The sequence below is a fragment of the Astatotilapia calliptera genome, chromosome 17, assembly GCF_964374335.1.
Source record: "Astatotilapia calliptera chromosome 17, fAstCal68.1, whole genome shotgun sequence".
NCBI lineage: Eukaryota > Metazoa > Chordata > Actinopteri > Cichliformes > Cichlidae > Astatotilapia > Astatotilapia calliptera.
Genome location: NC_137438.1, coordinates 3,038,246 through 3,057,984, shown reverse-complemented (window position 1 = coordinate 3,057,984; position 19,739 = coordinate 3,038,246). Strand labels below are relative to the sequence as shown.

The window sequence follows — 19,739 nt, the reverse complement described above, 5'->3', positions numbered from 1 at the left end:
CTCCTCTCGAACAGTTTCGCTTTCTTCATTATTCGCTTGCTTGTTATGCACAAGTCTACTGTTGTTTACAGCGCTGTCGGCCGCTGTTTTTTTCCCTTTTAAATTCTTCCGAAAAGAAAACCTCATTTCTGCTGTTCAATACTGAACAAATTTAAACTTTTTAATATTATTCAAAATGCAAAATGCTTAGCCGTGTGTCTAATAAAACCGCTGTAACGTCAGAGGTAATGTTCATTAATTAATGGTTTTCTTTCGTTTTTGATGTACTGCAGAATATTTTTATAAAATCCCAGGCCAGGAAAACCTTCATGTTTTTCTGTGTTTTATCCTCAGCTACTTTGACACAAAGGCATCTGCTGTGATGCTCACACCTTGGATAAAGTCTTGCGAGTGTCAGCTTCCTTTTTATAGATACAAAAATATGTAAATGTTCTGATCTGAATTATACTTCTGACTGTCAAAATTTCCCAGATTTAAATCGAATCGAATCGAATTAAATCGAATCGTGGATCGAATCGATTTGGGACCTTGTGAATCGGAATTGAATCGATTCTAGAAATCAGTGACGATACCCAGCCCTAGTGATAAGGAGTAGTGTGTGACCCTTTAACACCAGCCAGTTCTTTTAAATGGTGCAACAGTCTATTCTCAAACTCTCGCCCCAAATCGTGGTGTAATTTTTCTGGAAAACCAAACCTGAGACAATAATCATTGAATAGTTTTTCTGCTACAGTCTTAGCTGACATATTTGTAGTTGCGTAGGCCTGAGCGAAGCGGGTGTAGTGGTCCATAACTACAAGTATGTATTCACACCCCCCCTTGCATTGCTCCAGGTGCAAAAAGTCAACTGAAACCAACTGAAATGGATGAGTGGTCTCTATGCTCAACATAGGTGCCCGTGCCTGTCTGTTTGGCTTCCTCTGTTTGAGACACTCACAAACATTACTGGCATCTTAGGCCAGAAGAAACGATCCCTAACTAAATTTAGGGTCCTTTCTGATCCCAAGTGACCCATCTGTTTGTGTAGTTCATTGAGCACTAGTGGGTGGTAAACTGAGGGGAGAACTAGTTGTTTTTTGTGTCGAGTCTCTCTGAACATAGTTCCATCCTCTCTGATTTTTAGTTTGCTCCACTCTCTAGCCAATGCTTTAAACTCAGTGCTCTCAGTTTTAATTTCCTGTGTGGTGGGCCTTTTGTTTTGCACTACAGACTCGTACATTTTACCTATCACGGGGTCTTGCCGCTGTGCTGCACAGATTTCCTCTCTCGGTATTGGCTGAATCATGTCCAGCAGTTCCTCTGCTTGTGTTTGATGCTGAAGGGTGTGGAAGGAGACAGCGTTAAACATTAGAGCTTCTGTTTGCTGCACTAATATGCCCTGCTGTGAGGCTGCAACCACATCCTGGCTAACCGTCTGTGTACACCAGTTCATATAGTCCTCAAAATCGAGGGGCATCCTGGATAAAAAATCTGCATCTGCATTTGTTTTTCCTGGCCTGTATTTTATCGTAAAGTTGAAATCTGCGAGCTCAACCACCCAACGCTGACCTGATGCATTCAACTTTGCTGTCGTTAACACATAGGTGAGTGGATTATTATCTGTATAAACCACAAAAGATGGCGCATGCAGCAAATAATCTCTGAAGCGCTCACAGACAGCCCATTTGAGAGCTAAAAACTCCAGTTTGCCAGCATGCATATGGTAATTTTTTCTGGCGGCGTTAACGTTCTAGATCCATAAGCTATGACTCTTAACTTGCCATTACTGCGCTGGTAGAGCACTGCTCCTAACCCTGCTTGAGAAGCATCAGTATGAAGCACAAATGGTTGGTTTAGATCAGGGTAGCCTAGGATCGGAGGACTGGCCAGTTTATTGACTAAGTAAGACAAAACCTGATGGTGTGACTCTGTCCATTTCACAGGGGCTGATGAAGGCAACTGTCCTTTAGCCTGTTTGTTTTTCTCCTTCCTTCTCTTGTTCTGTGTTTTTAAGTCCTGTGGGCTACTTTTAGCATTTGTTTGGGCTGCTAGCAGTTCATACAAAGGTTTGGCGATACGTGAAAAGTCCTGTATATAGGCTCTATAATAAGATAGGAAGCCCAAAATCTGTCTCACTTCCCCCACTGTACTAGGGTGTTTCTCTTTAAGTGACATCACGGAGGCGACCTCTGCTGGATCCATACTATGGCCATCTTTTGACACCACTCTACCCAAAAACCTGACCTTAGGCTTGAACAGTTCACATTTCTTAGCAGTAAGTTTGACCCCATGTCTCTGATACCTTTGTAGCACGGCTCTTACATGCTCAACATGGTCCTCAAAAGATTTACTGTGGACCAAATTGTCATCAAGGTACGGTAGACAGATATCATCACGCAGACCCCAAAGACACTCCTCCATGCTCCTCTGGAACTCTGCTGGGGCGGGGCTGAGTCCAAATGGGATTCTAACCCACTGGTATAAACCCCAGGGGGTGATGAATGCAGTGAGTGGCTGACTGTCTTCGTCTAGGAATCCTTGATGATAAGCCTTTCCCTGGTCTAGTACTGTAAACCAGGAGCTACCAGTAAGGCTGTCCAACATGTCCTGTATCCTGGGAATAGGATGTCTGTCAGGCACCGATTTGCGATTAAGTTCTCGATAATCCACACAAAGTCTGGGGTCACCGGACTTTTTCCTAACACAGACTATCGGTGACGAATAAGGCGACTTGGATTTCGTGACCCACCCCCTATTGATCAAGTCTTGCAGGTAAGCTTTTACTTCCTGATGCAGAGGTTTAGGCACACTATTGTAAGTCTTTTGAACTGGTGTTTGGTTGTTGAGAGTGATGTGCATCCGAAGACTAGGAATGCAGCCTACATCATTTTCGTCTTTTGCAAAAGCTTTGCATTCTTCCCTGAGCATCAGCCTCACCGCCGACTGTTGCCCACTCGTTAGATGGTCTAGAACTACAGGAGGATCCCAAACACCACTTGTCTCACCTGTGGGGGCTAATGGGACTTCAACACCTGCATCGTCTGCTGTTTTAGTTGTTGGAGTTTCTACAGGTTTTAGGGCAGATGGGTATATTGCTTTTACGCCCTCAATGTGCCCCAGGACAACACGCGGATCTACAGAAATATTATGGCATGTGGTATTTGTGACAGATGCTGGGACCATGGCTGAGTTGCCCCTTTTTACTTTAAACAATACTTCCTGCAAATGAAGCCCCCCAGGCAGGCTGGGGTTCAGAACAGGACAAAATAACATTACAGTGTCCTCGTCACCCTGTATGCGTGTGCGACAGCGAATGGTAGTAGCTTCACTAGGGCCTAAAACAACTTTACTCCGCCCTGTCTTGACTTGGATCTCTTCCGCGGCTGTTCGATGTGTCTCTATCAACTGGATAAAAGTCTTAGCAGATCCGAAGTCAATACCAAAAGCACTACTCACAATATTTGCAGCACAGTCACTGTTTTTAACACCCTGTTGTTTAAGTTGCTCGTTGATGATTTCTTCTATAACATTGTATCCAATATGGGATCCTGAGCTACATTTGGGTCACTTGAGACCAATACGGGCACTAGGAGACTAGAGCTGGTCGTCTCCACCCCCGTCAGTCTAAACTCTACAGGGACCCACCCCATAAATGGTATCTCTGTCTGATTAGCTGCGAGCCCATTTAATGGTTCTGAACCTAAGAGTTCATCTATCCCCCTGATAGTGGTGTGAGGTAAGTGCTTGACTCTCCAGTTCTCATTTATTACGGTAGCCTGTGCACCCGTGTCCCACAATGCGGTGACTGGTACATTGTCAAAAGTGCATCTCACCATTTTTCGTCTACCAATCAGTTTCACCAGTTTTTGTCCTTGCTTATCTGATAGAAGGTCAGAATATCCCATGTATGACAAACACCCCTTTTTCTCTCTTTCCCTCAAATGTTGTTCAACTAGCCTCACCGCTTTACATACATGTTTGTGATGGTGCCAGTGTTGTCCCTGACAGGCTTTAGAACAGTAACTGACAGATGAGCAGCCTGCACACCTCTGGAGTGGGGTGCTGACCGACTCTCTCTGGTGGCAGCAACCACAGCGGCGGGACTCCTGATGTGGCGGTGGGGTCACTGCTGGTCCCGTGGCAGTGGCCCTCTGGCGTTTCCCTGCAGCTGAAGTGGAGCTCGGCATCCTCTGGAGATGTGGCCGGGCTGGCCACACTTAAAGCAGTGGGTGCAGTTGTCTCCCTCTCCGTTGCTCTGGCAGGTCCTGCAGCCTTTCTTCCTCCGGGTGTCCGCGGCAGCATCTGATGTCCTCTTTGTAGTCTGCGACTTGCCAGCATTCAGGGAAGCAAGAACCATCTGCCTCACCTCTGCAACCTCGTTCCTCAGCTCTTTCACCAGGTCGTGCATTTCGGGTGGAGGATGATTTTTCTTGTCTTCCTTGGTGGCGGGGATCTGTGAGTTGCTGCGTGGTTCATCCCTAGTATGTAGCTCATTGATTCTTGGTGGTTTTGTATTGTTCCTCTTTAACTTGTTCAGTCTTTCTGTCTCGAGATTGGCAGCCTCATTTAGTTTCTCAATCAGCATTTCATCAGTCACATCTGGGTTGTCAAGAAGGGCTTTAATCTGGAACTTTATGTTGTCATTTTGCAGCCCAGTACCCACTGATCTCAAAAACTTCCTTTTTACCAGGTCCCGACTGTAGTGTTCTGCTTCTTTGTCCTTGGATGCGTACAGGAGGCGATCTTTAAGCTCAATGGCTCTGAATAAAAAGTCTTGAGCTGACTCTTTTGGATCTTGGGAAATATTTATCAGTTTTTGGTACAAATCAGATGTGTCATCTTCTCGGTAATGTCCTTTTAATATTGTCTTTAACTGTGTGAGTGTCAAATCAGTCTTTATTTCAAGCATATCACGCAGTTTGAGACCTGTATTGATGGCTCTTATCACTGCTTCAATAACTTCTGACTCACTGTGGCCTTTGCGGAGTCCATTTTCCATCTGATGCAGCAGGTTGGTATAGGACAGCCGATCGCGCTGCCCTCCCTCACCTATTTGGCCACAGATGCGAAACTCCCTGCGAATTGTCACCTCTGGTACTTTAGAAGACGGCAGGTTCTGGCCGAGGCTCGGGGCAGCGTCTGCCATCTTGAGTTTCTGCCCTATCGCTCTAATTTCTTCCTGCAGCTTGTCATACTTGTCTCTTTCGTCTGAAGGGTGGGAAAAATCACTCTCGGCCGCATTGTCTTTAGCTTTATATTCGCCCAAAAATGATAGAAGTTCCTTCACAAACTGTACAGCATCGTATGGTGTATAACTGTTTTCCACCTCGTCCAGTTTATGTTCTATAACTTTCATCAGTTGGCATCTGGAAGTGTCTTTTGTAGGCTCATCTAGCGGTGTAGCAAAGCCTTTCACATTATAACCCACTTCTATGAGCTGATCACGACTTAGCTGGCAGAGTTTGGCGGTGATCTTATCTCGTAGGGCTTCTACCTCCATTGTGGGTACTCACAAGCTTGTCTTTAGCCCGTCAGATTTCAGGTCCGGTGCTTGGAGAAAGGTTTTTCTTCAGCGCTGCGGTAGCGCTAACGTTAGCCGCTAATGGCGCTAACCAGGCTTCTGCTTCACTCTCGTGCTGGAAGTTCTTCAAATCTTCCTCCTGGCTGGCTCGCCATGATATGTTGCAGCTTTTAGGCAGGGATGACTCCGAGAGTTGCTTTCTCACTGCATATGTTTTATTTCACAATCAGATCGATAACAAAAACATACAGCAGCTCCTCTCCAACTCCTAGCCCTTCGCTGCGGTGGAAAAAGAACGACTCCAATCCCCTTGAAGGAACATACGTACAAAAGAGTTTTCCTGACACACCAATGGGGCGTTCAATGCCATCTTGTAAATATGAGTACTTTTGAACCGATGAACAAAGTATAACAATTTATACTTTTTAACATAACCCGGCCCCGTCAATATGTGTATCTCTCTCACACACACACATATATATATATATATATATATATATATATATATATATATATATATATATATATATATATATATATATATATATGTATGTATATATATATATATATATATATATATATATATATATATATATATATATATATATATATGTAGGTTTGTGGGTGTCGGGCAGGCACCAATGACGTTTTTAAAACAGCATTTTTTAGTATTCAGTTTTTTTTATTAATATTGTTTGTTTTATGTTCAAGTTAACCGTGTGATAGACCTGCTTCAACCAATGCTCTTCATTCGACTTTTATTCCTCTTTATGCACCTGCGAAGGTAACTGCTGCAGCAGCAGTGTGTAATATGTGATTAGAGTCCAGTAGCAGAATAAAGAGTGTTATGCAAATTGTTACCATTGTTTCAGAGGTTGACTAAAAAGAGATAAAAATAGTTTTATACATGAAAAACATTATTCTAATGATAATTGCTGATTAACACTTATTGTAAGGTGAGTTCAAGTTGTTTCAGAAAAACTTGATCATTATCTGGTCAAAGATGATCAGACTTCATAAGCAATGGTTAAAACTTAATGAATTCTTTCATTTTCATTTTGGAAAAGAAAATTCCAACAACAACATTCCTCTGTTATGTGTTTTTCAATGCAGACTTGCACTGTTTTATTAGTTCAATAGTGTGTTTGCATTTTGCACAAGGATTGAAATAATGCCATGTTCATATGTTAAACATACTTGAATACACTATTGTGTGTGTGTGTGTGTGTGTGTGTGTGTGTGTGTGTGTGTGTGTGTGTGTGTGTGTGTGTGTGTGTGTGTGTGTGTGTGTGTGTGAGCTAAATTCTAAAACTGTATGCAATAAGGCTTGTCATGCAGGCTGGGTTTTTTCCCTTCACCCCATTGGTGGTTATTCATGGACTTGTGATGTTGGAACTCTCCTCTGTGAGGAGATGGCGAGCCGTCCCAGACCCTAGAATTCATCTGCTACAAGGATCGTCCTTCGCTCCTTTGAAGATTCACGGTTTGGTAGGACCCCCCAGACCACATAACAGTGCAGACAGTAGAAAAAGAACTAAGGGTGCACCCAGTAGATCTTCTTTTCATTTTTTTTTCTTCTCCAAGAAGAAGCGAGCTTGACTTGACTTACTCTTCTGACTCTTGACTTGAGACTTTGGATCACTGACACCATACCCGTGTGGTGACTCAGAGACACTTAGCGCAGATTATATGTGTGAGATTGTTTCGGTTATAAATTGTTTTGCCGGCTATAGTTGTGTCTATGTTGCAGTGTTATTGCCTGTGTGACAATACAGTATTGTTCTCAACTCACCTGTGTCCTGCAAATCATTCTCCCTCTAACACTACCACAAGAATCTAGAACTGATCCACACACTTGAGCTTCATCCAGCTGATTTCATTTCATGAGCGGGAGGACAAAAATGATTATGAGCCAATTTTTTTGTCATAAAAATACATTCAGCAGTCCTTGGAGGAAAAGGTAGATCTTGAAGGTGCATTTCTTCTATGAATGTTTTTTTAAAACTCAACTGTCCCTGGTTAGCTTTTAGTAAGATGTTTTAATAGGTAGCCTGTGTTTTTTCTTATGATAGAAGTAGCTTAACCATGTTGGCTTTGAAATAAAGATTTTTAAAGCTAGACATCCTGTAATGTATGTTCCTTTTATCATCTGTAGACCAGTGAAGTCTTGATCTTTGCATAAACATTACACACTGTGAGTCCTGACATGCTTATGACGTATACAGATATTTGTGTAATATATTATGTTGTACAATTAAACACAATTGTGCGTATTTCTACAACTGACTATTCATCTAGGCACTGAATGGAGTGTCATATTAGTATGATAAGCTACAATAGAATGTATCATGGCAACATACACTACATTTTCATCAGTGACATTTTTCATAAAGCAAGCCTACAAAAGATGTGTTTTGATTTATTCTCATTTATTTGTTAATAATCTGACTGAAAACTTTGGTTATTCTTCCAGTTGATTTTGATGTTACTAATCAATCGGTAAATTGTCATGTTTTCTGCCAGATAGTGGTGCTTTTAATTATGAAATTTACATACAAACCCCCCTGGTTAACGTTGCTGTTGCTAATGTGACTGATAATTTTCTTTATATTGAGCTCTGGAACTTTCTTTGTCTCATTCACCCAATCTAGAGACTGAGTTTTATACATATTTGCACATATTTGCATGGCGACTAAATTTGAAAAGTGACTCATGTGTTGGAGCTTTTGCTCCGTAACCCTTTTGATTCATGCTGCGCAGAAGTCTTTTTTTTTTTTTTATAAACCCAAGTTTTATTATAATTTTCAACCTTGCAACTTATACTTGTCAATGTTCAAAAGTTGAACAGCTACAGGGACAGCAATGTAGAAGCACAAGTTAAAATTAAAAATTAAAAAAACTACAAAAATGAAACACAAAAAGTACTAGAAAACAAGACAAAAAAAACCTTCACATAATATTAAATAAGATTTGGCAATCTTAGTAGCAATAAATGAACAAGCAAACCTATGCTAGATTATTGAAAGAATAAAGCATGTACAGGTCGCCATCGTTCACTGAGCAATTCTCTCTGAATCCGCAGAGCATATGTTATTTCCTCCATGAGAAATCTTTCTTACTTTATCAATCCACATATTATATGAAGGTGGGTCATGATTTAACCATTTAATGGTGATACACTTTAGTGCTGCTGTAAGCAAGATTCTCAAGAGATACTTTTTATTGTTTCCTGTAAAACCTTTTGGAAGTACTCCTACAATGGCTAACTGATTGTCCTTTGTTAATGGTTGTTGGAAAACTGTATTGAGAGCTTTAAATATGTCATTCCAAAATGAGCAAATTTTTGGACATGACCATAATATGTGTGAATGGGTTCCTAAGTGAGTACCACAATTTCGCCAACAAGTGTCAGGAGTTGTTGGATTCGATTTAGCAATTATCTCGGGGGTTCTAAAATATCTTATGACCACCTTCCATTTAAATTCTCTCCACAGCCCAGAATTAGTCATCTTAAATTGCCCTCAATTTTTTTCGTTAATTAAACTATTAATCTCACTATGATCGGAATGCTTTCCGATCATAGCTTTTTTGTGTTGTTGCTCTAGGTGCCTTATTTTGGCCTCCAATTCACACCGCATGGCCTACCTTTTTTTCCTGGCACTTGCAAATGATATTATGCAACCTCTAATGTATGCCTTAGCGCAATCCCAGAGTTAAGGGCGATATGTCCAGAGTTGTATTCAATTCTAAGTATTTAATTTGGTGTGTATGAACTCACAAAACTGGCTATCATTTAGGAATAAGGCATTTAATCGCCAAAGTTTTAGTTTTGGTGTCAATCCTAAGTCCCATGAGAGTGAATTAGTGTAATTGGTAAAATTTCAATATTGTTAATTCTATGTTCTTCTGTTTTGGAGATAAAAAAGAAATCTATCCTATAGATCCATCCTATCCGGTTGTTCAGTCTGACGTCACTAGCCGTGTCTGGACCTAAACTCCGCTGCAGGTCCATATATCAAACGATTACTATGGCATTACTGAGAGTTGAAAAACTGTCTAAAGTCTTTCATCTTTAATAAAATGATCAGTGTTCTGCTCTACCAGGTGTAACAATTAAGTTTAACATCCAGGCATCCATAAAAACGGAATTTATGACATTTAACGGAGTTAGCATGAAGTTAGCTCGCTAGCTTCTATCTAAATACAATATAGCATGTCCTGACTGCGGGGTTTTGGAAACAAATTAAAACGTACAGCTCTGCTATCACTTCCAGCATAAATGAAGACAGGAAACTAAACAGCAGTGACGTTTGTAGGGTTACTGAAGTTGGGCTAGCTGGTATATAATGATGTGCTACGTGACCGCTAGCGACACAGCTATGTTAGCATAATATAAACAAGCTAACTTTTTTTCCACTTGATAAAAGTTAACGTGAGTGTTCTCGGTGGTCAGGAACAAATGTAATAGCATGGCAGGATGCTGTAAAAGGACCAAACGTCAGCCAGGAGAACAACTGAGATAATCCATCCACAATACGAGGTTAGTCATTCATATACTGCAGCATGGGCTGGGCTGTAGTTACATCTAAGGTTTTAAAAACTGAGCTTAAATAAATGATTAGAGGTAATAAAAGCCGAGGGAGGTCAACAGTGATCACTGACTGTTTTAGGAGCTTTTTGAGATTAAATAGAAGAAAATACAAAACATTAAACATGTTAACAACACAAAAGCCATATTAAACGCAGACTACTTTAAGCCCGGAAGTAGGATTCGTCGTGTCATCACTGAACAATCGGATAGGATAGTGATGGGTCCTTCGTGAATGAAATGGCTCTTAGAGCCGGCTCCTTATCGCGAGCCGTCACGTGGGTTTTTTGTTTTTTTTCTTTCTCTCACCCTCTCTCTCTCGCACTTTTTTTCCGCTTCACTCTCCACACAAGCCTTGTGCTTTACGCTGGGCAGAGGGGCGGTAGTTACACTCAGTAGCACAGGAACAGAGCCAGGGACAACAACGTCACATTAGAGAGGTATAGTAATCATCCACAACTATTTTCGGTTGCAGATGATAAAGGATTCAGAAAGTTTATTCTTGCGGTCCCATATGACAGAGAATATACATCTTTTTGTTTTCTGTCAAGAGATTTTTGTTTATTATATAATTTGATCAGCTTCATGAAATGTGTTTTTCTGTTTTTTAAGCAATCTACATGTCTATGTGACTTTTCACCTAATAACTTTGTGATGAACTTATTCAGCTACTAAACCACTTCCTGTTTTTAGAGAACAGATGTAGAAAAGGGAAATAACCCGTTGCTTTGGGTCTGTGCAAAGTCAGAGTGACAGGAAACTGCAGGTTTGCTTTTTTGCAGAAGTGAAGCTATAATCTTAAGTGTGTATGTGCTGATTCTGTTGCTCTGAGTGACGTTGTTATTTTTACACACACAGACATATATAAAATAAAAGTACGCAGGCAGCGGCGGCGCAGTTCGCAGGGTGCGTTCGTTGTTGCCCACGCGTGTAAAAAAAACGACTGCAGTGTTTGTGTTTTCTAACTCAGGTGTCTTATCTGAAGAATTACAGGGTGATTTTTAGAAATCCCCTGTCATTTTCATATTTTTAATTTATATTTAATTGTGTTGTGGTTTGCAGTGTTTTGTGTTGTTTCACTTTAAATTTGTAAAAGGAAAAAGATGAAAATTTTAATAGTTAAAAGTTGAAATGTGAATAGTTGATTTTTGTATTATATGATTTATTTATTACATTTTATGTGGAGTGAATAAATAAACGTATATTTACGGTGGCCCCTAGAGACAACCCATATGGAAAAGAAATAGTAAAAACTGATATGTGATTACTCGTGAAAGTGGCCACTTTCATGAGTAAATCATATAAGGCTTACATGATTTACTCATGAAAGTGGCCACTTTCTCATTACTTTCATACATTGTTTTAGTAAGTATCCAAAACATACAAGTTCCATTATATAATTTTTCAAGGGATCTTATATGTGTTTTCACTCTTATATGCTTTTCATACAAGTTTCACACAAGACAGATACAAACTTTATAAGATTTATATATATCTTCAAATCACGTACGAACTCTGAAGCACGTAAAAACACGTACAAGCTCCAAAACACGTAAAAACTCAGAAGCACATTAAACTCAAAACACGTACAAAAGACAACAGAAGTGCTCCAGGATGCTGGGCGCAGCGTTGAGCTTTTGTTATCTTGTGGCTACACAAGCCAGCAAGTACCAACGACCGGATTTGGTGTGTGGTAGTAACAGGTAAATGAACTTTTTTTTTTAAATTATTTGAATATATATGAGTGCCTGTGTATAAATACACAAACAATAAACATATGCGTTCAATTGTGTAATTTGAGTGATCTAGTAGCTCTGCTTTAGAAGTTCAGTTCATGCTAGAAATGTGTTTTGGAGTTTGTACGTGTTTTGTCTCTAGGGGCCACCACATATATTTATATATAAACATATATAAATAAAACCACTTTTTTTACGTTAGTAATTCTTCTTGTGCATAATTTTATATTATTGTTAATAATAAATTAATTAAAGCAACAAAACAACTTGAAGAGCCGGTTCGGAGCCGAAAGAGCCGGCTCTTTTTAGTGAGCCTAACTGAAAGAGCCGGAAATCCCATCACTACTATAGGAACCGTGCTTCTGTAAGATAGTCTCCTTCTAGACAAATGAACCAGTCTTGAGACTTAAGTATTGTCTTGAGCACTGTTAGTGCCAACATATATAAATGGCAAAATAAAATAAAAATACTTCATGAATATCTCATAATTGTATATATTTGTGCATTGAGCGGGGACTTTTCACTATCGATCGATTATGATCAATGACAGTGAACCTGAGCACCTCCCCTACCTTTGGTGTGCGCTCACGCAGCTTGTAGAAAAAGTTTAGTGTGGAAGAAGTGGAGAAGGTGGAGCTGAAAAGCTGACATAAAACAATTAAAACTAAAAATGGGTGCAGCAAAATGTGTCGATTTAACCGCCATGTTAGCTGTCAGTGCTGCTGCACCAGCAGCAAGCGGTAACAACTAGTGACAACCAGTGAGAACCAGCAACAACCGGTAACCAAGCCTCACAGTCAAATATTGTTTGAAACAGATACTTGGATTTCAAATAATTTAGAACTGATAGTACCTTTTATGTGATGCTCCTCTTCTATCCAAATCACCTGAAAGGCAACAAAAAAGATTCTCTATCCCTGGTGATTGCTGCAACCAGCAGCACAGCAGTGAAAAAAAAAAGCAGTGATCATTTGTATGTAAACAACACATGAGTTATTGGATGTGATCGCTACAGGTTATCACATCCAATATGGCAACAGCTCTTGAGCAATGTGTGCATGACATGACAAAGGTTAATAAGAGGCCTAACATTGTAGAGGGAAGCCAAAGTGTTTGAGGAGAACTCGGAAAGACACAGGCCATCACCATGGACTCAACCAAAAAGGATGAATGCATGTTGTGTGCATGCTGCATACCTATGTGTTCAAAGTAAAACGTGTGTACTGAACAGAGCATTTGCCATCCAGAAGCATTTATTGTATTTGTAATCATGCTTTTGTATCATATTTTATGAAGAAGACTAGTCAGTTGGCAATATGGCGCCACCTGTTGTCATCTTCTCTCTGCTCTGATTCCCAAATGTGGTCAAACATTAATATAGTATATACAACAGTAATGAAAAAATCACACAAAATATGACTCTTTTTTTTTTTTTTAATAGTTGTTAACTTAAAATGGCACCAAATAGTACCCCCAAAGCAAACCTTTCGGTATGCCAACATTTCTTCAGCTACTTTCAGGGCAGGGTCGGATGATGATGAGCTACAATAAAATGCATCATGGCCTCAATTCAATTCAAGGGTCGCGGGGGGCGCTGGAGCCTATCCCAGCTGTCATAGGGCGAGAGGCAGGGTACACCCTGGACAGGTCGCCAGTCTGTCGCAGGGCCAACACACAGGGACAGACAACCATTCGCACTCACACCTAATGGCAATTTGGATTATCCAATTAACCTATCCCCACAAGCTGCATGTCTTTGGACGGTGGGAGGAAGCCGGAGTACCCGGAGGGAACCCACGCAAACACGGGGAGAACATGCAAACTCCACACAGAAAGCCTGATGTTGGAATTGAACTCAGGACCTTCTTGCTGTGCGGCAACAGTGCTAACCACTGTGCCACCGTGCTGCCCAATTCAATTCAATTCAATTGTATTTATATAGCGCCAAATCACAACAAAAGTCGCCTCAAGGCGCTTCATAGATACAGAGAAAAACCCAACAATCATATGACCCCCTTTGAGCAAGCACTTTGGCGACAGTGGGAAGGAAAAACTCCCTTTTAACAGGAAGAAACCTCCGGCAGAACCAGGCTCAGGGAGGGGCGGCCATCTGCTGCGACCGGTTGGGGTGAGAGAAGGAAGACAGGATAAAGACATGCTGTGGAAGAGAGACAGAGGTTAATAACAGATATACACTACATTTTCATCAATGACATTTTTCATAAAGCAAGCCTACAAAAGCCTATATGTCATGGTCCTGGGTCATTTTGACCCAGTGTTCTTAGTTTTCCTGTAGTTTTGTATTTTGTTCCTTATGTCCATTGGATTGGTTGGTTTGGTATTTGGATTCCCCCTGTGTCCATGTTTTTATTGTGGTGTTTGTTCTGGTACCGTGTTCCCATCCTTTGTGTTCTGTGTTCTCCTCATCCCCCCATATTCATCCTTCTTCTCTGCCTCTCTCTCTCTGTGCTCATCTCTGTGTACTGTGTTGTGTTTAAGGTCCACATCTTGGTGTCAGTATTTTCAGTTTCGTGTCCTCCCTGCTCGCTAATTGTCTTCAGCTGTGTTCCCCGTGTGTTCCCACTTCCCTCATTACCTTCTGTGTATTTATGTCAGAGTGTCCCTTTGTTCTGTGTTGCGTCGTCCCTCTAGGTTGTGTGCATTTACCGTGTCTTCCCAGCGCCTCAGCTTTAGTTGCTCCCAGGTTAGTTATTGTATGGCTTCTTATGTTCCTGTTAATAAAGACCTGCCTTTGAGGTCATCACCGTGTGTCTAGAGCTGTGCATTTGGGTCCTCTCTTGCCTTCACACAGCCGCCGCTTGACACTATATTTAGATGAAGGTCAGATGGAGGTCTCAGACTGCTTGCTGCTGGATTGGAAAAGAAAACACCAAAAAAGAGCCACGTGACAGCAACTGCAACATTGCTACTAAATTTGAAAAGTGACTTGTTGATGACTTGTGATGTGTTGGAGCTTTTGCTCCATAACCTTTTAGTTCATGGTGCGCAGAAATCATTTGAGCCACATGTGATTCCGAAGATCCTCCAGGGTGAAGCGGTCCTTGTAGTGCTTCCTCAGACACCCCGTCAAAAAATCCCTGCATTCTTTACAGAAATGAAATACTCTTGTTAAAGTTATCCACAAAGTTATTTCACCTTTCTTATATCAACAGCCCTTTTGGCAGAAATCTTACTGTTTGAAATGTCAGCTAAAATCGGTGGGTTTTGGTTGATGATCTTGTAGTCGCAGTCAAATGGTAACTTGTTGTGTAACAGCTGGTACATCACAACACCCAGCTGCCAGGCTGTAGTATATTCTGCAGAGCAGAAGCCGTACATGAACCACTCTGGACTATTGTAGATCCTGGTTCCTAAAACACAAAGATAAGAAGAATTAATGGGGAGGGAACATGATGTGGAGACAGTTCATGACAGCACAACGCTGTGGCTGAAAACATACCTGCGTTCCTCCTGAACCTTTGTCCCGGAGTAAACGTGACTCCACAGCCAAAATCGATGTATCGCACTCGGGGTTCCTCCGAAGATGTTTCAATTAGAATGTTGTGTGGTTTAATATCTCGGTGGAAAACCCCCTTGTTATCCATCGTAATGGCTGCGTCAACTAGTTGCTTCATTATGACCTAAAAGAAAGGAAGCCATATTTGGAGCACAGGACATTCTCTATGAAAAACTGCTGTAAGCTCCAAATGCTCGTCACTTACCTTAACATGTGTCTCTGACAGAGGTTTATCTGTAGTTTTGAGGTAATTGTCTAAGTCCATGCAATTTTCTGGTTTCTCAAAAACCATAATAAGCTCATCTTCCAGATCAAACCAGTCAAGTAGAAGTGGGGTTATACTGCTTTCCGTATCGTGTGGTCCAGCCCCAACTTGTATCAGTAGCGCCACCTCCAGGGGAACATCAGTACTTTTCCCATTCCAATCCTTCAGAAGGAAAGTTACTTCAGGTCAGTATTCAGAATTTCAACAAAAGTAGCTATCAGCGTACAGACAGTTTTGAAATAGTCACAAAATGACCTGATCTTTGAAAAGCATTCTTTCCACTGAAACATGTCAGTTTAAACAATAAGGTGACCCACTGTTCATAGAATTCGACCATATTTCCTGACGATTTCACACACAACTGTGAGACCAGTCTGGTTCATGCACGGAGGAAATACGTGCCTTATGCTTGATGCCTGAGAAGGCCTGAAATAATATAAATACTAGGGCTGCCACAAACGATCATTTTGATAGTCGACTAGTCACCGATTATTTTTGCGATTAGTCGACTAATCAGATCATCCATTGGACGTAAAACTACAGCTTATTGCACCAGCAGTATCTGCTCTTATATAACTATCATTAGCTTACAGCTTTAAGTGTTTAAGGTCTGTGCTAACTAAAAATAAAGACAAGATGATAGTTTATTAAATTTTAATGAAATTTGCAGATTGTTTCGGTGAAGTTTAATAAACTCCTTGCTATCTAAAATATAACAGGACACTGGAGTATATTCTGGAGCATCTCACACTTCTGATAATCAGCTGTCTGCTTGATGTTTATTCAGCTGTGTAAAAACTATAACTTTAATCTCAGACAAACTGATTTACTCAGGAACAAATAAAATACTAAAAAAAAAGCCAAACAATAACATTTTAAGTTATCTAAGTGACTCATATATATTTAACCTGAGTAGCGAAAGACGGCGGTGGGTTTGAAAACGATTTGCGGGGAGTCCGGTGTTCTCACGGCGCTAGCCCCCGGCTCGCTAACGAGCTAGTGGGTAACAGATGTCTCCGAAAACGTCGGAGCGCTTTTGAAAATATGCGGTGTCCTGATAAACTGAGCAGATATTTGAGGTTTACACAGCTACATTCTCGCCTGAAAATATGTTAAACGTTTATTTTGTGACCCAGAAAGAATAATAAGAGTAACATTAAAACTAACTAGCTGCCGCCATTGTTGGAAACTGCGCTGGGCCGCGCTATGAATTCTGGGACACAGCTGCTTCTTCTTCTTCTTCTTCGGGGTTTAACGGTAGCTGACATCCTTGTACATGCAATGCTGCCATCTTCTGTTTCAGTCCGTTATTACACTCTTAAATCCTGCCACTTACTCCTGCGTCTTTTGTGATCTTACAAAGCTTCAAACGACGCGTCGACTATTAAATCAGTCGTCGACGATTTTGATAGTCGACGTAATCGTGACTAGTCGACAAATCGTGGCAGCCCTAATAAATACCTGCTGGAATAAGAAAAGACGCTTACCATTGTTGTGCGCGCAAGTCTGCGCTGTTGAACATGTTTGATTGCCACCTGCATTAAAGACATTTTCTGGGTTAGAGAAGTACAAACAGGAATAAACTGAAGATCTGTGAAATGCAAATGTAAGAAGCCATACTGGAAAACTGTCTTTTATGCGTATTCCAGAAAACACGGTGGCAAAGCCTCCATGACCCAGCACCTCCAGCTCTTGATATTTTTCCAGGAAGTCTTCTGCAGACACACAGGAAAAACATACAGGTTATGACTTGTTACACAGAAAACAGCTGGCACAGTCCTATAGAGCTTTGTTATAACATTTCTATTAATTGGTAAATAGCAGCTACATTTTAGCAGATTAGTAGGTAGGTAACGTCACTACTGCCCAGAGTGTCTCTTATTGTCGATTGGTCCCACAGGAATCAAACCCAATCTCAAACCCCAGGACAAATTCTAAAGGATCTTGTGATCCAGCTCAGAAATATTGCCATTATCTTACCTTTTCTGTCAGTGCCGGATATCCTCGGTGAGTCACATGTTTCAGAGGGTTCCTGGGTGGGACTCTCCTCTGGGCTCGTTGTCCTGCTTTTTTTGCTGGATGGTCCCTCAGATTCGTCACTAGTGCTCTTCCGTTTGTTGCTCCTCTTAATTATACTAGAGTCGCTTGAAGGCACTATGAGAAGGCCAACTAAAATGGAAAAAGTAGTTTGACTTTAAGCATTTTCAGTCCAACTCTGTGTGTCAACTGCTTTCTACTGACTTTCTAAGGTCTGGCAATCGTGCATTAAAGCAATAACTGCACACTGAAAATCAACACAAAGAAGGCTAAATGAACCAACTACAAAGTTAAAGACCGTTAAGTACACAGTTAAAGTCACAAAATAAACTACATAGCCAAGATAATGTCACAGCTAAAACAGGTCTTTTCACTTACATTTCAAACTGGATTCCCCAGAAACAAAGTGGCTGGGACCCGGTTTTGGACCTCCACTGCTTTTGCTTTTTTTGGGGGATTTGTCCAGTCTTTCAGGTAAGTCCCTTCTCTTTCTTCCCTCTATTCTTCCATCTGGAGTCATCTTCACCAGTGTGGAGATGCAAGGCTCTGTTTGGTGTCCTGAAATCAACAAAAGATGATTTTGTTTAAGTCAAATTCAGTTGCCTCAAATAAAAACCCAGAAGCATGCATAATTACCATATGAATCCCATTTGACTTACCTAGAGGGTTATTCAGATCCACAGGACGTGGTGCAGTATAAGTTGGCCAAGACTTTGACATTGTGTGATTCATTTAGGTTAATTTAGTTTCAGGATTTCACTCTTCACTCTGCAAAGATGCAATGAGCTGTGTGTGAGAACTATGATCTTTAGTGTCTTATAACAATGTCTTATAACAACGAGGTGATGACATCACAAGATTTTGGAATTCTTGGTTTCCATAGCTACAGAACATCAGCCTGGGCTAGGCAGTAGTTTCTGGTGAAGGCAAAGTTCTGTAAAGATTTATTTAGGGGTGCAATATTGCAAAAACTGTAGCGCAGCTGCATAAATGCATGTTTATAGAGGGCTGCTTCAAGGTGGGAACTGTGCTTCTACAACAAAGGCCATAAAACTAGTTAGGAACAAGCAATGGATATTATAGATAATATTGTAGCTATTATACCAACAAGAAGGACTCTCTTTGGGCAGCATTTACTTGTAAGGCAGTAGTGAAGGCTAATGGATAGCTTTGCAGGCTAAAAGCTAGCAGCACAGGTTAAGAGATAAGATAAGATAAGATAAGATAAGATAAGATAAGATAAGATAAGATAAGATAAGATAGAACTTTATTAATCCCTCGGGTGGGTTCCTCTGGGAAATTCGACTTCCAAAAAAAGCACAGCAACGACCAAAGTTACAGTTACAGAACTGTTATATATATATACACACACACACACACACACACACACACACACACACACATACATATATAGAAATACAGAGACAAATATAAATAAAATATACAAAGGGGATAAATAGAATAAATAGGAATAAAAAATAAAAATACAAGTGAATTGCACATTTCAAGTATTGAGTCTGTTGACTATTTACAAAAAGTATTGCACAAGGTATTGTACAGTGAGGTGAAGAGGCACTACAGCTTAGTTGTTCCCCCCTCCTTTGTCCTCCTGTTTCCCCTCCCTCTCCCCTCCAGAGAGGAGTTAAACAGTCTGATGGCGTGTGGGACAAAGGAGTTTTTAAGTCTGTTAGTTCTTGTCTTGGGGAGAAGCAACCTGTCACTGAACAGACTCTTCTGGTTGTTTATGGCCGTGTGCAGAGGATGCCCAGCATTGTCCATAATGTCCATCAGTTTCTTTAATGTCCTTTTCTCTGCCACTGTCACCAGAGTGTCCAGCTTCATGCCGACCACAGAGCTAGCCCTCCTGATCAGTTTCTCCAGCCTGGATGAGTCCCTCTTTGCTGTGCTGCTCTCCCAGCACACCACAGCATAGAAAAGTACTCCAGCAACCACTGACTGGTAAAACATCCTCAGGAGCTTCCTGCAGATGTTAAAAGACCTCAGCCTCCTGAGGAAGTACAGTCGGCTTTGGGCTTTTTTATACAGGTGCTCTGTGTTGCATGACCAGTCCAGTTTATTGTCCACCCACAGCCCGA

The 19,739-nt window shown here is 41.0% G+C and overlaps 1 protein-coding gene across 1 annotated transcript; it reads right to left on the bottom strand.

Annotated features, from left to right (window-relative positions):
• Positions 1-13,374: 13,374 nt before the first annotated feature.
• On the bottom strand, positions 13,375-18,437 carry LOC113009132 (serine/threonine-protein kinase pim-2-like). Its single transcript, XM_026147262.2, has 9 exons — positions 18,303-18,437; positions 18,022-18,201; positions 17,587-17,775; positions 17,227-17,321; positions 17,094-17,141; positions 15,547-15,768; positions 15,285-15,465; positions 15,019-15,195; positions 13,375-14,929 (listed from the first exon to the last, which is right to left on the bottom strand). The coding sequence occupies exons 1-9, from the start codon at positions 18,373-18,375 to the stop codon at positions 14,838-14,840; spliced, it is 1,257 nt and encodes a 418-aa protein (XP_026003047.1). The 5' UTR covers positions 18,376-18,437; the 3' UTR covers positions 13,375-14,837.
• Between the last annotated feature and the right edge of the window lie 1,302 nt (positions 18,438-19,739).

Coding starts and splice junctions, on each gene's coding strand:
- LOC113009132 (XM_026147262.2), bottom strand. CDS start 18,375: ATGAATCACACAATGTCAAAGTCTTGGCCAACTTATACTGCACCACGT. Junction 17,142..17,226: donor GCATAAAAGACAGTTTTCCA/GTATGGCTTCTT, acceptor TCTTTAATGCAG/GTGGCAATCAAACATGTTCA. Junction 14,930..15,018: donor TTTAGCTGACATTTCAAACA/GTAAGATTTCTG, acceptor ATTTCTGTAAAG/AATGCAGGGATTTTTTGACG.